Here is a 21,134-nt window from a genome sequence, read left to right as displayed (position 1 = left end):
TAACTAGGAGCTCTGAGCCATAGGAGACAGTAGCTAGGACACATTCCTTCTTCACAGCAGAATAAACCCATACTGGGGCTTTGCTGTCAGTGACGAGGAGACGAGAAAGATCAAAGTGCTATTTGTGCTTCTCAGTGTGACTCGGAAGGAAATATCCACGCTTAAGTTCTGTTGCTGTCATATCCTCCCCTGAGACTGTTGTTTCTGATCTCCAGATGAATAGAAACACTCAGGATTCAAACAATCCACACTGACATGTTTGAAGCAAACCTGATTTATTTGACATTTCTCCAGAATATTAAACTCCAGTCCAATTTCAGAGGTTAGAAACATCATCAGAAAAAAAACTCCAAAGGTCAGAATAAAGTCATCTGAAAGTTATGGCACAGGTGGAGGCCACTTGGTCCATTGTGGTTATGTGGCTGAAATAGAACTGTCTAGGCTGATCCCATTTTACTGATCTTTATACATAGAGCTGTATATTCTGCATTCCAAGTGTATCCATGTCCTTTTATTTTAATACAATGAGATTTCTGCCTCTATCAGACAGAGAATTCCAACTCCCCACCATCTCTATGTGAAATGATTCCTCCCTTCCCCCTTCTTTCTGTGAAATATTTTAAATCTAAAACCTCCAGTTACCAACCTCGCTATTAATGAATAGCTCATTCCGATCCACTCTGTCTGGACTCCTATCTTATCACTTAAATTAAATCTCACCTCACTCTGCTTCTCTTCCACAGAAAACAACCTCAACCTATCCAACCTTTTATCAGAGCTATAATTCTCCAATTCTGGAAACACTCTCATCAATCTCCTCTGCAGCCTCCCTGGTGTGATCACGTCTATCCTGGAATGTGGGGCCAGAACTGAGTGTCATATTTTAGCTATGGTCAAATGAGTGTTCTTGTCAGTACCAAAAATTGTGTCCCTGGCAGACAGGGTGATGAAGAAGGTATTTGGCACACTTGCCTTCATTGGTCAGAGCACTGAGTACAGGAGTTGAGATGTCATGTTACAGCTGTACAAGACATTGATGACACCACATTTGTAGCACTGCGTACAATTCTGGTTACCCTGGTACAGGTAGGATGTCATTAAACTGGAAAGCGTGCAAAAAAGAGTTACTAGAATGTTACCAAGACTGGATGCTTTGAGTTAAAAGGAGAGGATGCATTGTCTGGGACTTTTTTCCCCTGCAGTATAGGAGACTGAGGGGTGATATTACAGAGGTTTATAAAATATGAAAGACACAGATAAGGTGAATAGCCAAGACCTTTTTCCCAGAATAGAGGAGTCCAGAATTAGAGGGCACAGGTTTGAGGTGAGACAGAAAGCTTTAATAACATCCTGAGGGGCAACCTTTTCACACAGAGGGTGGTGCACATATGTAATGAGCTGCCAGAGGAAGTGGTAAAGGCCAAGACACAATTACAACATTGAAAAGACATTTAGACAGAGACATGGATAGGAAAGGGTTAGAGAGATATAAGGAGAAAGTGAGGACTGCAGATGCTGGAGATCAGAGCTGAAAATGTGTTGCTGGAAAAGCGCAGCAGGTCAGGCAGCATCCAGGGAACAGGAGAATCGACGTTTCGGGCATAAGAAGGGCTTCCTGAAGAAGGGCTTATGCCCGAAACGTCGATTCTCCTGTTCCCTGGATGCTGCCTGACCTGCTGCGCTTTTCCAGCAACACATTTTCAGTTAGAGAGATATAAGCCAAACGCAGGCAAATGCAACTAGTTCAGTTTAGTAAAGCTGTTTGACTTGAGTAAGTTTGGGCTGAAAGGTCTGTTTCAGTGCTGTATGACTCTGTGACTGTAATTATCCTGGTTTTCCCATATGGAACTCAATGTGCAGTCCATGGGACTAGGATTCCCTACACTATGTTTATTTATTAACTAAATCAAAACAAACTTCAGATTAAAATAAAGATAGATTCATTTGCTACACACTAATCAACTTCTTCCCTTATACAGAAGTCACCATTTTATAGTAAGTTAACCAAAATATTTTTCTTAATTATTATGATTATTGAAACACTACAGATTTTAAGTTGCTTACAATTCAGATGTCCTCACTATTACAATCATTTTGTAGGTTAGCTTTATCTTTATCAGTGACATTTGATGAATTGAACACTGATTGTACTTAAATATCAAAATGTCTTGAGTTTTATGATAATTAAAATAGGTTCACTTTCTAGTTCACTCATGTGATGAACAGAACTGCCCTCGGTACTCCAGCTGTGCTTTAACTCATATTTTCTAGAGTTCCAGCACAATCTCCATGTTTTTATATTCTAGGTTCAACTAAACCCCTCACTAACCTCTTTATGTACCCATCCAGCCATCTTCGGGTATCTGTGGACATCATTCGATGTGCTCACTTTCCTCTAAACTTCTCAGTTTCCGATGAATTATTGTACATTCCCTTTCCCTGTTAGCCCCTCCCCTCTCAGATTCCCTATCTGCAGAATGAATTCCATTGGCCATGTTTCTGCCCTTTTGGCTAGTCCATTGACATCATGCAGTCTGCAGCTTTCTTTCTCATTGTCCATTTTATGGCCAACTTTTGTCATATTTATAAATCTTCCTCATTATGGCCCCTACATTGAAATCTAGATCCTTGACCTCTACCAAGAAACTGTGGAGCCCCATCGGAAATGGGCAGTCAGATAAGGCTCAGTCCCAGCTATAGGTCACAGCAGCATTCTCAGTAGAATCCAATTGCTGCTCTTGCAGGTGAAGTTGCTGGTGTTTCAGGAGGATGTGAGACTGAGCAAATCCTTTCCTGCACACAAACCAGATGTACACTCCCAACCTCAAGTGAAGTTTTTGATGTTTCAGCAGATACTGTTTACTTTTAAACCTATTTTCACAGTCACAATATTGAAAAGGTCTGCTGTCAGTGTGAACAAGTTGGTGTTCTGTGAAATCGGAAGACTGAGTGAATCTCCTGCCACATAGGGAGCAGTCTCTCCCCAGTATGAACTCACTGGTGGATCAGAAAATCAGATGAATCAACAAATTCCTGCTCATACTCAGCACAGGAGAATGGCCTTTCCCCAGTGTGAACTTGATGGTGTCTCAGCAGGTGGGATAATAGAGTGAATCCTTTCCCAGACACAAAGCAAAGGAATGGCTTCTTCCCAGTGTGGGTGTCATGGTGTTTAAGAAAATGCTTTCTGCTTTTAAATTTCTTCTCATAGTCAAGACATCCAAAAGATCTCTCATCAGTGTGAACAAAATGATGTGTCAGAAGATAGGATGAATTAGTGAATCCCTGTCCAATCTGAATTCCTTTGTGTGGCAGGTGGCTCAGCGGTTAGCACTGCTGCCTCACACTGCCAGGGACACAGGTTCAATTCCTGCCTTGGGCAACTGTCTGTGTGGAGTTTTCACATTCTCCCTGCATCTGCATGGGTTTCTTCACACAATCCAAAGATGTGCGATGCTAAATTGCCCATAGTATTAGATGCATTAGTCAGGGGTAAATGTAGGAAAATTGGTCTGGATGGGTTACTCTTCGGAGGGTCAGTTTGCACTTATTGGGCCAAATGGTCTGTTTGAACACTGTAGGGAATCTAATCTAATCTTATAATAGATTTCCCACACACAAAGCAGATTATGGTTTCTCCCCAGTTAGAATGTGTTAGTAGTTCAGTACATCCTTTCTACGTTTAACGGTCTTCTTGCAGTCAGAACATTTAAAATATCTCTCTTCAATATGAATAAGTTGGTGGGTCAGGAGGTGGAATGACTGAATGAATCCTTTCCCACACACTTTGCAGGTGAATGGTCTCCTCCCCAGTGTGTTGATACATCTATGTTGATGTATCAATATATCCTATCCGCTTTTAAAACTCTTCTCACAGTCAGAACATTTAAAGGGTCTCTCATCAGACTGAATCTGCTCATGAGTCCAAAGGGTTGATAAAGCATTAAATCCCTACCCACACATGGAGCTGGTGAATGGCCTCTTCCCGGTGTGAATGTGCTGGTGTATGTACAGGCTCGATGACTGAGTGAATTGCTTCGCATACACCGAGCAGCCTCTCTCCATTGTGATTGCTTGATGAGTTTCCAACTTTGAGGATTAACGGAATCCTTTCCCATCGTCCCCACATTCCCATGGTTTCTCCGTGGTGTTGCTCTCCTTAAGTCATTCCAGGTTCAATGTCTGACTGAAACTGATCTGCACAGACAGAACACATGGACAGTCTCTCTCCATTGTGGAGGGTGTAATTATTTTTCAGGCTGCATAGTTAATGCTCTTTCGACAGTCAGTGCACTGGAACACTCTCACACTTGTGTGTGTCTTGGTGGTTTTGTAGTCACACTGATGTTTAAAATCTCCTCTCACAGACAGCGTTTCACCTTCCACATTCGGGGGTGCCAGTAATGTTCAGGTCCTGTTGAATTGGGTCACTCTGTCAGATCTTGATGTGTTGATTCTGATTTGGAAATACAACACAAAAATATCCTGTAAAAGGAGGTTAAACTGAAATACTTAGAACATGAAATGAGCAGACAGGTCATTCAGTCCAATTCCTGCTGATTTATCTCTTCCCTCTTATTCCATTCACCTCATTCTCAGTCTTCCAATTGACGTTTCCATCCTTTTCCCCAGTCAGATTCAGATTCTTGTGGATGACATAATCAGTTCACACAACCATTTACAGCATGACCTGCAGCCTGGGTCTTTAAGAGGCCTCTCCTATGTGTGAATTCACTGGTGGGCCTGCAGGGCAGATGTTTCAGTGAATCTCTTTCCAGACTTAGTGCTGTTGAATGGTCTCTCCTCAGAGTGAACACGCTGGTGTCTCAGCAGATGGGATGACTGTATGAATCTCTTCCCACATTCCATGCAGGAGAATGGTCTCTCCCCAGTGTGAACTCTTTGATGTACAGTGAGGTCAGATGACCACCTGAACCTAGCCCCACAGTGAGAGCATCTGAATGGTCTCTCCTCAGTGTGAATACGTTGATGGACTATTAGTTCTCCGGAGGTTTTAAAGCACTTTCCGCAGTCTGTGCAGTGAAAAGATCTTTTGTCAGCATGAACATGTTGATGGTACTGAAGTCCCCCAGAACTTTTATAGGATTTCCCACACTCTGGGCAGTTAAAAGGCCTCTCGTCAGTGTGAACTCGTTGATGACGCATCATTTCCCCTGAACTTTTATAGCATGTCCCACAATCTGGACATTTAAAAGGTCTCTCGTCAGTGTGAACTCGTTGGTGGTACATCAGTTCCCAAGAACTCTTATAACACTTCCCACAATCTGCACAGCTAAAAGGTCTCTCATTAGTGTGAACACGTTGATGACGCATTAGTTCCCCGGAACATTTATAACACTTTGCACAGTCTGGGCACTTAAAAGGTCTCCCATCATTGTGAACACGTTCATGACGTATCAGCTCGCCAGAACTTTTGTAGCATTTTGCACACTCTGAACATTTAAAGGGTCTCTCATCAGTATGAACACGTTGATGAGCCATAAGTTCGCCAGAACTTTTAAAACACTTCCTGCAGTTTGGGCATTTAAACGGCCTCTCATCAGTGTGAACACGTTGATGGGACATCAGATTGCTGGAACTTTTATAGTACTTCCCACAATCTGGGCATTGAAAAGGCCTCTCCTGAGTGTGAACTCGTTGGTGTGTGAGTAGGGTGGATGGCTGCATGAATCCTTTACCACACTTCGAGCAGGTGAATGGCCTTGCCCCTGTGTGGCTGTGTTGGTGAATTTCCAGCTCAGAAGGGCACCTGCATTCTTTGCCACAATGCCCACATTGCCACCTTTTCTTCCCAGTGTGAGTGCACTTGTGGTTCTTCAGGTCAGAAGATTGTTTGAGGCCGTGTCCACACAAGGAACACAAATGTGCTTTTTCCCAGATATAAATGGATTCTTTTTCTTCCATGTTCAATATCTGCTGATATTCAGGTTGTGACAAACTGAGCAAATCCATCACATCCTGATTTGATGTTTGGCTTGAATTTCCCAACTGCAAATCTTCCCCTTCTAACATCCTGTGAAATTGATTTAAAACAGAAAAAAGGAAGACAGAATGCACAAAACAGGAAATTAGAAATTGATCTCAATGAAACTGGTAACTTATAGGAATGGGGCTCTCAGAAAAAGTGGGAATGAAAATTGTTGAATCAATGGCGGCACGGTGGCACAGTGGTTAGCACTCCTGCCTCACAGCGCCAGAGACCCGGGTTCAATTCCCGCCTCAGGCGACTGACTGTGTGGAGTTTGCACGTTCTCCCCGTGTCTGCGTGGGTTTCCTCCGGGTGCTCCGGTTAGGGGTAAATGTAGGGGTATGGGTGGGTTACGCTTCGGCGGGTCGGTGTGGACTTGTTGGGCCGAAGGGCCTGTTTCCACACTGTAAAGTAATCTAAAGTAATCTAATCTAATGCAATAAGTGAACCCGTTATGAATATCCATCAGGAAAGAGTAACTGCCATCTGGTCAGGATCGACACAGGACTCTGGCCTGTAAGGGAGGACAGAAATGGAGAGAGTGAGAGAGAGAAAACGTGGCTGGAGATTAAGACCGGGGAAGGGAAAAGTGTGTGCAAGGTGGGAGAAAGAGGGAGCGCAAAGAATAGAAGCAAGCAGGAGCATAGGAGAGTGAGAGGACTGTTTGTGAGTGAGGCCTGTGCAAAAGAAAGGGAAACCATGTGTGTGGAAGTGAGATAAATCAGCAGCACATAGTTGCTGGATATTAGAAATATTAGAAGCCCTACAGTGTGGAAACAGGCCCTTCAGCCCAACAATTGGTCAGAGTATTGAGTAAAGGAATTGGGAGGTCATGTTGCGGCTGTACAGGACATTGGTTAGGCCACTGGTGGAATATTTCATGTAATTCTGGTCTTCTTCCTATCGGAAAGATGTTGTGAAACTTGAAAGGGTTCAGAAAAGATTTACAAGGATGTTGCCAGGATTGGAGGATTTGAGCTATAAGGAGAGGCTGAACAGGCTGGGGCTCTTTTCCCTGGAGTGTCGGAAGCTGAGGTTTACAAAATTATAGAGGTTTACAAAATTATGAGGGGCATGGATAGGATAAATAGAGAAAGTCTTTTCCCTGGTGTCAGGGAGTCCAGAACTAGAGGGCATAGGTTTAGGGTGAGAGGGGAAAGATATAAAAGAGACCTAAGGGGCAACATTTTCACGCAGAGGGTGGAGTGTGTATGGAATGAGCTGCCAGGGGAAGTGGTGAAGGTACAATTGCAACATTTAAGAGGCATTTGGATGGGCATATGAATAGGAAGGGTTTGGAGGGATATGGGCCAGGTGCTGGCAGGTGGGTCTAGATTGGGTTGGGATATTTGGTCAGCATGGATGGGTTGAACCGAAGGGTCTGTTTCCATGCTGTACATCTCTATGACTCTAAATCCACACCGACTCTCCGAAAAGTAATCTACCCAGACCCAATCCTCTATTACTCCACATTTAACCCTGACCAATGCATCTAACCTGCACATCCCTGCGCACTATGGGCAATTTAACATGGTCAATTCACCTAACCTTCACATCTTTGCATTGTGGGAGAAAACCCACACAGGCACAGGGAGAATGTGCAAACTCCACACAGACATGCTGGAATCGAACCCGGGTCCCTGGTGCTGTGAGGCAGCAGTGCTAACCACTGAGCCACCATGCCACCCTAAATGGGTGGATGTAGTGATGGAATTCTCATTTAGATACGATCAGAAGAAATCATGATAAACTATCACATGGGGTTAAAAACACTAATTATTAAAGGTAGAGGAGGTTATACAATGGCAAAGAAGTGATCAGGCAGGACAGGGATAAAACAGAGCAATAGATGGACATAAATTCAGATCCACTTCAAACAGCTCACACCAGCCCCACACACATGAAAAGCTGCACACCAAGATCAGCATTGAATTGTAGATGAATGCTCAATAATACTCACCTTTGGAAAAATCTTATCGTGATTAAATGTAAAATCTCCTGCTGGATCTTGCAGCTGAGAAGACAGCAGAACTGGAATCAAAGAAAATTTTCAGAAATTTCATGTCTTCCACTTCTCTGTAAAATGGAGGTGACAAAAGAAATAAGTAACAGTCAAGGAAGAAATTCAGAAGAGGCAAACATTTCTCATGATCTTAGTATCTGTTAAAGGATCTCCAAAATCCATCACCATTAGTTACAACATGATTTGAGGGATGAGGTATTTAAATTACAAGGTTATGTTGTAGAGAGTGGACGCCAACTCATGGAGCATTTCAAGGAACATCTCTGGGACACTCGCACCAAACACCCACTGCCCTGTGGCTGACCACTTCAACTCCCCCTCCCACTTCCCCCAAGGACATGCAAGTCCTGGGTTACCTGCACTGCCAAATCAAAGTCACACATCAATTGAAGGAAGGATGCCTCCTCTTCCGCCTTGGGACCCTTCAACCACACAGCATGAATATCTATTTCACTAGTTTGCAAATCTCCCCTCCACCAACCTCATCCCAAATCCAACTCTCCAATTTGGCACTGCCCTTTTGACCTATCCTTTATACGTGACCATCTTTATTCCCACCTATGTGCTTCTCCTCCCCATCGAGCTACTACAATTACCCCCCCACTTGCATCCACCTATGGTGGCTAGCACTGCCGCCTCACAGCACCAGGACACCCCATCTGCATCCACCTGTGGTAGCATGGTGGCTAGCACTGCTGCCTCACAGTGCCAGGGATCTGGGTTCGATTCCCGCCTCATGTGACTGTCTGTGTGGATCTGTGTGGCACATTCTCCCTGCATCTGCATGGGTTTTCTCCAGGTGCTTCGGTTTCCTCTCACAATCCAAATTAGTGTAGGTTAGGTGAATTGGCCATGCTAAATTGCCTATAGTGATAGGTGCATTAGTCAGAATGAAATGGGTCCGTGTAGGTTACTCTTAGAAGGGTCGGTGTGGACTTGTTGGGCTGAAAGGCCTATTTCCCACTGCAGATAATCTAATCTCATCTTCTCACTAGCCCCATCTATTTATCTCTCATCCCCCTCCACATTCCTGAAGAAGGACTTATGCCTGAAATGTTGACTCTCCTGCTCCTCGAATGCTGCCTGACCTGCTGTGCTTTTCAGTGACACACTTTTCGACCCAGACTTCTCCAGCATCTGAAGTCCTCACTTTCTCCTACTTGTAGAGAGTGGGGTTGAGAGTTTGATGGATGTGTCCTTAGGTCAGGACGTCTTTCCGGCCACCAATATTGTTCTTCCAAAGAATATTTCGACAGCAGAAGCTTGAAATGAAAGAAAGAGAAAAATATTGAAAAGTAGAATCAATCTTCAATGACAATTGATTTCAATGGCGTGTTAAATACCCAGCATCCCGTGCGGTGTTGAAGGTCCTCTTTCCACACATCAGGAAGGAGGGCGCGTGCGCACTACCGGCTGGATCCGTGCATTGGAAGCGACAGTGATAGCGGAGACGCTGTTTTCGAAATGGCAAGGTCGGGGAGCCGGAGGGAATGATTGATACGGACAATGGATGGAGAGGGTTTATAAAGGCAAGCAGCGAGAGGCGAGCACCTTGTAAGAGAAGCTGCAGGTTAGTTCTTTGCAGTTTCGTGTCTTTTATCCGGGAACGGTCCGAGGTGAACGGACGCCATCTTGGCGATGATACAAAGCGCATAACGTCACAGTCCAGGGCGGGGCCTGAGAATGAATCTTGCAGATGCTGGAAATCTGAGATTAAACCAGAAAGTGCCGGAGGAAGTCAGCAGGTCTGGCAGCATCTGTGGTGCGACAGAGACACAGAAACGACAGAGTTAACGATTCCATTCTGTTGTGCATCTTCTTCAGAACCCAGGAGGTGCAGCTTCCTTGGCGATAGCTTCACCCACATGTTATATTTGCAACAAACAGAAGACCACATTAATCCCAGGATTTCACTGAATGGGTTTTTTAGCGAACCTGTTCTGATGTGTTATGACCACATCTCTGGAGTAGGTTTAACTTAAGAATCCAGACTCTCTTAGCCAGAGTAGTGTTCCTGAGGGTAGAGTCCTTGGCCCAACCAACTTCAGCTGCTTCATCAATATCTTTCCCTTCCGATGTTGACAGATGATTACATCATTTGTGATGGCTCAGATACTGAGATAGTGCATGTATGAAGCTTCCAAGATCAGCATAAGCAGCAAGTAACATGCATGTCACATTTGTGTCTGGCAATGACCATCTTCAACAATAGAGAATTGGAGTATCACTCCTTAACATTCAGTGGCATTACCATTGTTGAATCCTCGACTATCAGCATCCTGGAGGTTACCATTGACCAGATTAACCATATAAATACAGTTGCTGCAAGAACAGGGGAGAGGCTAGAGATCTTGCAGTGAGAAATTCACTTTGTAACTGTCCAACATCTGTCCACCATTTGCAAAACCTAAGTCAGGTGTGATATGAATTGCACTCCACTTACCTGAATGGATGCAGCTTTAACAACACTCAAGAAGCTTGACACCATGTGGGACAAAACATCCCTGTTGGTTACCCATCACCTTCACCATTCACTTTCTTTACCATTGATGCACAGTAGCAGCAAAGGGTATCATCTCTCTTGTGTGAGGACAGGGAGCTTGTGGTGTCCCCCTGTGGGCTATGTACCTCCCACGACAAGTTGGCACCTCAGGGTACCCAATGTCTCAACGACACTGGGGACATCAATCTGGTTTAATCAGGAATGGTCCTTTTGTGTGTAGGAGTGGTTTTCACTCTTGTATTATGGATCATATGTTTGGAGGGATTGCAATAGAGAAAGAATGTTTCTCAGAAATTGGATGTGTTTGTTCTGAGATTTTACTGTGTACAGACAATCATAATGTTTGTAAATCATTTCACAGAGCAATAGAAAGAAAGACATTGAAGATGGGAAGTCAAATTGAACACAATATCAAGATCTAACAGTGCCATTCAATTCCCTGGGAACACGATTACCTGGTATGTCTGTGGGAAAAGGTTTCAAACATCAGTGTGGGTTGTAAAGTGCCAACATGCAAACACACCTAAGTGTGAATGTTCTAGTGAACTAACTGCAAAAATTATTTAACATCATCCAGTTACCAATCTGAAAAAATATCCACAGAGCAGAGAAACTGTGCACACATTGCATTTATGAACAAGGATTCAACATGTCAACCAATTTGGAGAGATGCCAAGAGATCAGCACCATGGAAAAACCGTGGAAATGTGTGGATTGTGGGAAGGAATACAAATATCCAGGTCAACTGGAAGCTCATCGACGCAGACACTCTGGGGAGAGACCATTCATGTGCTCCGTGTGTGGGAAGGGATTTGCTCGCTCATCCAGCCTCGTGTCACACCAGTGGGTTCACAGTGACAAGAGACCTTTTAAATGCTCTGACTGTGGGAAAAGCTTTAAAAGTTCAAAAGGTCTAATTCAACATCGACCTGTTCACACAGGGGAGAAATCATTCAGCTGTTCCACATGTGGGAAGGAATTCACTTGGGGATCCAGCCTAATGTCACACAAACGTCTTCACCACGGGGAGAGAAGCTTCATCTGCTCAGTGTGTGGGAAGGCATACACTTCACGCTCCAGCCTAATGTTACACAATCGGGTTCACACTGGAGAGAGACCATTCATCTGCTCTGTGTGTGGGAGGGGATTCACTTCATCATCCATCCTAATGTCACACAGTCGAGTTCACACTGGAGAGAGACCTTTTACCTGCTCTGTGTGTGGGAGAGGATTCACATCATCATCCAGCCTAAGGTCACACAGTCGAGTTCACACTGGAGAGAGACCTTTTACCTGCTCTGTGTGTGGGAGGGGATTCACATCATCATCCAGCCTAAGGTCGCATAAGCCATCCCATACTGGGGAGAGACCATTCATCTGCTCTCAGTGTGGAAAGAGCTTCAGTCAGTTATCCAGCCTCACTAAACATCGACGTGTTCACAGTGGGGAGAAACCATTCACCTGCTCCATATGTGGGAAGGGATTCACTTGTTCTTCCCACCTCACTTATCACAGGCATGTTCACACTGGAGAGAGACCATTCATCTGCTCTGTGTGTGGGAAGGGATTTATTAAATCAGCACAGCTTCTGATACACCAGCGTGGTCACACGAGAGAGAGACCATACACCTGCATCGAGTGTGGGAAGGGATTCACTCGGTCATCTGTACTGAGTGAGCACCAGCGTATTCACACTGGGGAGAAACCTTTTACCTGCTCTGTGTGTGGGAAGGGATTCACTCGGTCCTCCAATCTCAGCAGACATGGACTTGTTCACACTGATGAGAGACCATTTAAATGTTGTGAGTGTGAGAAGAGCTTTAGAAGCAGCAATGATTTGATGAAACACCAGCAAACTCATTCTGGAGAGAGACCATTCACCTGCTCTGTGTGTGGTAAAGGATTTAATGATTCATCCACACGTCTGAGACACCAGCGAGGTCATATGTGATTATATTCTGCTGTTACTACACCCAGGACTGAACCGTGTTTACTCTGATGGTTGGGGTTTGAATGTTCTGTTTAATTGGACCTTTGTTTAATTGTCCTGTTATTAATCACATAAGATTCAGAGTTTGTGTCCCTGATTTCTCTCCGATTAGAGGAGACTGAGAGATATGCCGTTACTAACCTGTGAAGTCCTTGTGAAGTGCAGCCACTGTTGTTGGAGGTACAGCAGCTAAATTGTGTGCAACAAACTCTTACAAACAGAAATAAGAATCTGGAAATACTCAGAAGGTCAGGTAGCATGTTTGGGGAGCAGAGTTGACAACAGAAACATGGCTATGACAGACACTCTTTCAGGAATGATTATTAAGGGATGCATATTAAACAGTAAAACTGAGAGATCTGTTCTCCTCTTTGAAATAACTTCATGGGATCTTTTAAGCCCACCTGTGAGGACAGATGTGGCGCTTCAGCTAAAGATTTCCTCCCAAAGACAGGATAGTGCAGTGCTCCCTCAGTCCTGCACCAGTATATCAGCTGTGATTTTACAGTGAAGAGTCCAGATGGGATATTTGAACTCTCAACATTCTGAGACAGAGATGAGGTTGGAACCACTGAACATTAATACCACATAATTACTCCAGATTATTTCAGATCTGACACTTTTGTATGACAGAATTGTTATGGTATAGAAGGAGGCCATTCAGTCCATCGTATTACTACTGACTGTTTGAACATTATTCTTGCTCTTACACCTTTGGTTATTTTCATGGCCATGTTCACCCATTGGGCTCTTGGTCAAAACCAAGTGGATGTGTGTTTTTAAACAGGGTACAATGCTTTGCAGAGCAGCACAAGAGCTGATTCTGCAGCTGGAGTAGTGGAACTTTTTTATTAAATCACAAAGTAAACTACAGACATCAAACATCACAACCTGGTGCTGATAAGACTAAAAACACTTTGTTGTTCAATGACTTGGCCTTAACTATTCAGGCCATTTGCTCTCATTCAAGACGAAATGCTTGAGAACAGAAGGTTTGAAAGTTACCTCTAAATTAATGGCAAGTTGTTCTGTCTCTGATGTAGAGGCATCATTTGAAACCACCAAATGTGGACAGAATTGGTCTGAAATGTAAATTGATGTGAGTCTCTTATTAAACCTTTCAAAGGGAAATTGAGCTGAAGTTTAAAGGGATAATCAAAAAATAACAAGAACAATTAATAAACAGTTCAAGTAGCTCCTGGATTTCAAAAAGGTTTGTTTGAAGGAATAATTGCCTACAGATTTTTAAAAGATGTTTTTGGGTTAATATTCATAAAAAAACAATTCCAGGCACCATTGACTTTGGTACTGTTAAGTCATCAATGCCAAATAAAATAAACAATAAGCAAACACATTATGTTATTGTGTTTCAGAATCGGATGGGAATGTTTGAATTCTGTTTGAAAGGGATTGTCAGCATTGGACAGTCATTGTTCTCCATTGTTCGCAACGGTAACTATACCAGTATGTGCATAATTGTGTGAAAAGGAGTGATGAAGATTGGGAGACAAAGTTAAGGAAAAGCACGCAGCACTTGAATGGCAATTGGAATAATTCACCTTGGATATGATGCAATAGAATAAAGCATCATGTTGCTGGTGGACATTCTAGTGAAAGTGTAGGAGGGACTAATAAGTTGATAGTTTGTTGTAGAGATGTTTGTATCCTTGACTATGCACTTTTGAAGTGAACTTTATTTAATAATCTGGCCACTACCAGAGATACCAGGACAATGTTGGGGGGAGATAGGCAAAGATCTTCAGGATGCATTTCAGTATAACTTCAATATATTCTCAATAGCTACGTTTAGGTTTTACTTAAATAATCTCACCAGGTGAAGGAAGCCATTTTGAGATTAACATTTAACTGAAGACAACATCTTGTAATTAATCAAATGTATTAATTGGTCTTCAGCCTGAAATAGGTGATTAATTAAGCAGTGAGCCTTACATATTTATCCTGGCAATAGTGAAGGAAAGAGGATTTTTTTCCAAGTCAGAATGCTGTGCGACTTGGAGGAGACATTGCAGCAGAGGTATTCCTCTGTGTCTGCTGCCTTTATCTTTCTAGATGTTTGAGGTCATGGGATTGGAAATTTCTGTCGAAGGAGCCATAGTCAGTTGCTGTTCTGCATCCAGTGGATAGTATATACTGCTGTTGCTTAGTAGCCAGAAGGTGAGTTTCTCACTGCCAGGTTCCCAGCTTCCTACTAAAATATGAATTAGGAGAAGGTATAGGTCACTGGGACCTTCAAGCCTGTTCTACTAATCAATAAGATCATTGCTCATCGTCTTCTGCTCCAAATTCCACATTCCCATCTCCTCCCAATAATCCTTGATCCCAATGCAAAACAAAAATAGCTACTACCTCTGCCTTAAAAATATTCACCCACTTAGACAGAGTCCCAAATTCACTCAACCGTTCCAGATAAAAACTTCTCCTCCCTCTTGTTACTGAAAGGGCAACTCTAATTTTAAACCAGTGCCCTCTAGTTCTGGATGTACCCAGGCACAAGAGGAAACAACAGGCTCAATTTTACACCAAATCTGCCTGGTGTCCATTTCTGAGAGTTTCATAGAGCATTCATTGGGTAGCATTGTGGCTCAGCGGTTAGCACTGCTGCCTCACAGCATCAGGGTCCCAGGTTCGATTCCAGTCTCAGACCACTGTGTGGAGTTTGCACATTCTCCCCCTGTCTGCGTGGGTTTCCTCCCACAGTCCAAAGATGTGCAGGTCAGGTGACTTGGCCATGCTAAATTGCCCATCGTGTTAGGTGCATTAGTCAGAGGGAAATGGGTCTGGGTGGGCTACTCTTTGGAGAGTCAGTGTGGACTGGTTGGACTGAAGGGCCTGTTTCCACACTGCTGGGAATTTAATCTAATTTCTCTCTGTGAGCTTTAGTGAGTTACCTCAGACAATTCTCTGCTGTCCACCTAATATAAATGCCCCACAGGCCTCTGTGAGATCTCACCAGTGACTGAGGACTCCAATGCTGCCAGCGTATTTCAGCCACCTGCTTCATACTTAAAACCAGGCTGTACATCAGTTCAATTGCTGCCAGCCAGGAAGATCCCATCACAGTACATGGCATGAGTGAAAAAAGACACAGGAAGTTTGTGAGGGTGCTGGGATGGTATGGGTCACATTTGTAAATACATTACCACTTTACATCATTATGTGTCAGTTTGATTGTTGCAGTAATGACAAGTAAAAGAATCAGGCTACCCATCCTCAGCACAAGACTATGTCAGAGCCCTGTCTCCAGGAGGACTTCTCATTCCCCAGTGTAACATTAGACCTTGTCATTGTTCATTGTGGGAGCATCATGTATTGGAAACAGTTCAGACAATTGATACCATTAACTTTTATGGATCAATAGGAAAAGCAAAGGAGAAAAAAAAACAAGCAACAGTTGTTGCATTCAGTTCTTGGAGTGAATAGGGCCTGCTTGCCTTTTGAGTATCTGCCCCTCTGATTCTCCTGCTCCCAGCACAACTACATTCCTATTTCCTTCCCTACTTGAATGGCACAAAGGTACAAGTACCCAAGATGGGTCAACTGATCAGATTGTCTCAATCTCAGAGATGAAGATGTTCACGACCTTGCATTTTGTTGTTAAAGGTGTGGTTGGAGGAGAGGGAGAAACTAATGAAATATTAAAAAGACTTAACACACTGTATAGAACACAAAGCTGATGCAGCTGTTTCTCAGCCAGAACACAAAGCTGATGCAGTTGTTTCTCAGCCAGAACATTATTCCCTAAAATTAGGCTGAAGTTTATTAGTATTGGCAGAAAGAGAACCAAAATGAAAATGGTTTTGTCCTGACTATGATTTCAGTCACTCCAGTCCTTTGTGAACCTCCTGGTGTCTGAGCAAGTGGGATGATGGGATATATCAATTTCCACATTCAGAGCAGGTATACAGCCTCTCCTCAATGTGAACCTGATGGTGGCTGAGCAGGGTGGGGGGCTGACTGAGTGGATCCTTTTCCACTCTCCGAGTGGGTAAACAGCCTCTCCTCATTGTGAACCTGCTGGTGTCTGAGCAAGATAGCTGACTGATTAATCCTTTCCCACATTCAGAGCAGGTGAATGGCCTCTCCCCAGTGTGAATTGGCTGGTATATCAGCAGTGCAGGTGAATTAGTGAAACCCCGGGCACAATCAGGACAGGGAACAGCTTCTTTGTAGAATGAAGTTGTGGGTGTATCTGCAGGCAGGATAATGTGGTATATCCCTTCCCCCGCTTGGGAGAGGAAAGCACTTTCTCACCAGGTGTGAATTCACTGATATGTAGGGAGATCAGCTAATCACTTGAACCCTGTCCCACAGTGAGCACACACAAAAGGCCTTTCATCAGAGTGAACATGTTGATGAAGCATAGTTCCCTGGAACTTTTATGGAAGTTCCAGCAGTTTAAATATTTAAAAGGTCTCTTGTCCGTGTGAACTCAGTGGTGTAGCTAGTGTGATGACTGAGTGAATCCCTTCACGCACTCAAAACAAATTAATGGCCTCCCCCATTGTGACTGAATTAATGAGTTTCTAATTCAAACTGGTTTTTGAATCCTTTCCCACAACCCATACATTTCCAAAATTTCTCCACAGTGTGGGTATCCATCAGTCTTTCCTGGTTCAATGATTAATTCTCCACACAGAGAACATCTGTTCATTTCTCTGCTTTGTGAATCATGTGATGTTTTCTCAGACTGCAACTGCCTTGAGCTCTTTTCAGTTGTTAGTGCAATGGAACCACTGGTGCCTGCCTGTGTATGTTCTCCATTTACCTTGATGTTTGAAATCTTTTCCCACATTCAGAACATAAAAGATTTCCTCCTTTCACATTTCCAAGTGTGACTTTACTATTGTGTTAGGTGGGAGTTTCTGTAAATCCTCACACCCTGTAAAGAGAGTTAACAGGAAGGCTCACCCTTGTTAGTGCAAGGTCAGAAGTTACACAATGTCAGGTTATAGTCCAACAGATTTCTTTGAAATCACAAGCTTTCGGATCACTGCTCCTTCATCAAAGAAGTGAAGAGAAACACACAGGTACAGAATTTATAGGCAGAGAGATCAATAGATTTACAAACAAGAGTTACACTCAGGGGAGACATTTCAACTGTTCAAACTCTAGGAGAGTTGTAAAAGCCCTGAGGAGCTGAAGTTACACCAATGTGTTCACACTGCCAATAGATGGCTCAGGTGTTCTCAGTGTAACTGGGTTCAGGTGATCATCTCATCTCACTGCACACCAGCGCACTCGCTCTCACAGAGACCATTTACCTGCTCCAAGTATGGAAAGGAATTCACTCAGAAAATTCACCTCCTGACACACCAACGTACTCACACCGGAGAGAGACTGTTCACCTGCTCCATGTGTGAGAAGGGATTGACTGAGAAAATCCACCTACTGACACACCAGCGATTTCACATTGGGGAGACACCTTTCAAATGTACAGACTGTGGGAATCATTATACACGATCCTGGGATCTGATAACACCATCAATGTGTTCATTCTGATGAGAGACATTTTAAATGTCCAGAATGAGGCAACTGTTTTAAACGTTCTGGGGGAATTGATGCTATATGAACTGTGTTCACACCAATGAGAGACTATTCAGCACACTTACTGTGGGACTCAGTTCAGATCATTCACTCAACTCAGTGTACGCCAGCGAGTTCACACTGAGGGTGGTCATTCATCTCCACTGAATGAAAAGGATTTACTGAGAAATCCCACCTCATGGCACGCCAGCAGAGACAGCAGCAAGTCCACGAGTGATTTCAGGAGCTGTAATTTACTGTTAATCACATCCAAAGTCGAGAGTGTAGTGCTGGAAAAGCATAGCAGGTCAGGCAGCATCCGAGGAGCTGCAGAATCAATGTTTTGGGCATAAGCCCGTTAATCACATCCAGTTCACAAACATATTAAATCATCCAGTCCAGATTTTAGGTGATAATGCCAACGTACATATAAGTATTTGGATTTTGCATTGAACGCACAGGCTGCTGAATCTATTTAATAATCCGAACAATTCCTTTTGAATATAAATCAGAAAATTAGGTGTGCATGTAACCTGAGTAATTTGGCAATAATGGGTTAAACTAGAAGTGCATGTAATGTATGTAATATGGTAATAATGGGTCACTTCAATTCCAATACAGACTGGGTGAACCTGATCAGCATGTTGTGGAAGGTGAATTTCTGCAGTTTGTACTGAAGCATTTCTGAAGCAGAACATTGAAGGACCAAGTAGTATTCAATTTGGTTTAGGTTTTGTATTATGTTCAGAGAAGTGTAATTAATAACCTGGCTGTTTAGAAACCTTCATAAAATGGAATTTTTAATCAAGTTTCAAAGTGATGCATTTCATTCTGGAATTAGGATCTTAAATCTGAACAATGGAAATTATGAAGATTGAACTGGCAATTTGGCCATGTTGGATTGGAAAAATACACAAAATGATTTAGGTAGTATGGAAGATTTGAAGTAATACTGCACAGTTTACAACAATTTTGCATTCCTTGACAACAGAAATATGCAGCGAATAGTGGTTGGGAAGTTTGCAAGCAAAAGTGACAAGGTAGGAGATTGGGAGTAATTGACAATCTAATAGAGGGTGACCAAGAACCTGATGAAAGGAGAAAAGAGAACATTCACGTAAGCTCAAAATATAAATGTGAACTTTACAAGTAGGTTAGATATGTGAATTGCAAAAGCCTTCCAGATTGGCACCCCAACCATCAGCTTCAACATTCACCCCCTCATCAGTGACGCACAGTTGCAGAAATATGTACCATCCACATTGCAGTAACTCACCATGGCTCCTCCAACAGAACCTTCTCAATGGCCCCTACCACCTAGAAAGCCAGAGACAGTAGGTGCATGCAACTTCGCTCTCACGACTTGGACCAAAATCACATTCTTTCATCATCAAAGAACAATCCAGCACAAGTACAGGCCCTTCAAGCCTACACTGACACATTTTGCCCTTCTATACTAAAACCGTCTTCACTTACAGGATCCATTTCCCTCTTTTTCCCATCTCCTCCACCCCAAGTCCAACAACAAGTGAAGAGCTATTTGTCAGTCAGAGTGAGATCATCTGATCAATTACCTCTGTTGTGTCCCTCCCTTCCCTGAGCTCGCCCGGCCAAACTGCCCTGAAGTTCTTCTTTCTATCCTTAACTTATCTCATTCTCTAATTTCTCTCCTGTCTCCCTCATACTAGATTTATTAACCCGATTATCGCACGTGACAAACAGAAATTTTCTTCAAGTGAAAATTGAGAAGACCAAAGTCATTGTCTTCACTCACCACTGCACTTTCTGTTCCTTAATTACCAAGTCCATCGCTCTCCCTGGAAATGTCTGAGGCTCAACCACACAATCTCTGTGTTAAATTTCACTTCAAAATGAGCTTCTGATCATACGTTTCAGGTCACGCTTTCAAGCAGACAAAGTTAAAAAGTGACTTTATTGAGGTGTGGAAATATTTTAGGACCTTTCATCTATATATGGAGAAACTGTTTCCACTGCAAGATGATTGGTAACCACACAACACAATTTTTTAAAGTATGTGGCAAAAAATCCAGGTGAGGAAGAGGGGAGATGATTTTACTCAGTGAGTTCTGAAGATTTGGATGATATTATCTGAATGTCGCGTGGAAGCAGATTCAACAATAACTTTCAGAAGTGAACTTGGAACATTTCCCCAATTAGAGTTATAGAGATATACAGCATGGAAACAGACCCTTTGGTCCAACCTGTCCATGCCGACCAGATATCCCAACCCAATCTAGTCCCACCTGCCAGCACCCGGCCCATATCCCTCCAAACACTTCCTATTCCCATATCCATCCAAATGCTTCTTAAATGTTACAATTGTACCAGCCTCCACCACATCCTCTGGCAGTTCATTCCATATACGTACCACCCTCTGTGTGAAAACGTTGCCCCTTAGGTCTCTTTTATATCTTTCCCCTCTCACCCTAAACCTATGCCCTCTAGTTCTGGACTCCTCAACCCCAGAGAAAAGACTTTGTCTATTTATCCTATCAATGCCCCTCATAATTTTGTAAAACTCTACAAGGTCACCCCTCATCCTCTGACACTCCAGGGAAAACAGCCCCAGCCTGTTCAGCCTCTCCCTGTAGCTCAGATCCTCCAGCCCTGGCAACATCCTTGCAAATCTTTTCTGAGCCCTTTCAAGTTTCACAACATCTTTCCGATAGGAAGGAGACCAGAATTGCACGCAATATTCCAACAGTGGCCTAACCAATGTCCTGCACAGTCGCAACATGACCTCCCAACTCCTGTACACAATACTCTGACGAATAAAGGAAAGCATACCCATCGCCTTCTTCACTATCCTATCTACCTGCGACTCCACTTTCAAGGAGCTATGAACCTGGAATCCAAGGTCTCTTTGTTCAGCAACACTCCTTAGGACCTTACCATTAAGTGTAGAAGTCCTGCTAAGATTTGCTTTCCCAAAATGCAGCACCTTGCATTTATCTGAATTAAACTCCATCTGCCACTTCTCAGCCCATTGGCCCATCTGGTCTAATCCTGTTGTAATCTGAGGTAACCCTCTTCGCTGTCCACTACACCTCCAATTTTGGTGTCA

The 21,134-nt window shown here is 43.3% G+C and overlaps 2 protein-coding genes across 4 annotated transcripts; one reads left to right on the top strand and one right to left on the bottom strand.

Annotated features, from left to right (window-relative positions):
- Nucleotides 1-3,560: 3,560 nt before the first annotated feature.
- On the bottom strand, nucleotides 3,561-9,141 carry LOC122543950 (zinc finger protein 664-like). The gene is made up of 3 exons (XM_043682911.1): nucleotides 9,101-9,141; nucleotides 7,950-8,065; nucleotides 3,561-6,034 (listed from the first exon to the last, which is right to left on the bottom strand). The coding sequence occupies exon 3, from the start codon at nucleotides 6,031-6,033 to the stop codon at nucleotides 4,732-4,734; it is 1,302 nt and encodes a 433-aa protein (XP_043538846.1). The 5' UTR covers nucleotide 6,034; nucleotides 7,950-8,065; nucleotides 9,101-9,141; the 3' UTR covers nucleotides 3,561-4,731.
- A 227-nt stretch (nucleotides 9,142-9,368) lies between these two features.
- On the top strand, nucleotides 9,369-18,840 carry LOC122543949 (zinc finger protein 229-like). 3 transcript variants are annotated; one of them, XR_006310200.1, is made up of 4 exons: nucleotides 9,369-9,582; nucleotides 10,877-10,973; nucleotides 13,879-13,957; nucleotides 18,671-18,840. XR_006310200.1 is itself a non-coding variant. In XM_043682910.1 (2 exons), the coding sequence occupies exon 2, from the start codon at nucleotides 11,165-11,167 to the stop codon at nucleotides 12,464-12,466; it is 1,302 nt and encodes a 433-aa protein (XP_043538845.1). In that variant the 5' UTR covers nucleotides 9,369-9,582; nucleotides 10,877-11,164; the 3' UTR covers nucleotides 12,467-13,872. The 3 variants fall into 3 exon arrangements, 1 of the variants encoding a protein (XP_043538845.1); XR_006310199.1 differs by lacking the exon at nucleotides 18,671-18,840 and having other exon boundaries at nucleotides 13,879-15,161; XM_043682910.1 differs by lacking the exons at nucleotides 13,879-13,957; nucleotides 18,671-18,840 and having other exon boundaries at nucleotides 10,877-13,872.
- Nucleotides 18,841-21,134: the final 2,294 nt, after the last annotated feature.

The sequence above is a fragment of the Chiloscyllium plagiosum genome, chromosome 45 (assembly GCF_004010195.1).
Source record: "Chiloscyllium plagiosum isolate BGI_BamShark_2017 chromosome 45, ASM401019v2, whole genome shotgun sequence".
NCBI classification, from domain to species: domain Eukaryota; kingdom Metazoa; phylum Chordata; class Chondrichthyes; order Orectolobiformes; family Hemiscylliidae; genus Chiloscyllium; species Chiloscyllium plagiosum.
The sequence above is the reverse complement of the archived record's forward strand: the minus strand, read 5'-3'. Positions and strand labels throughout refer to the sequence as shown.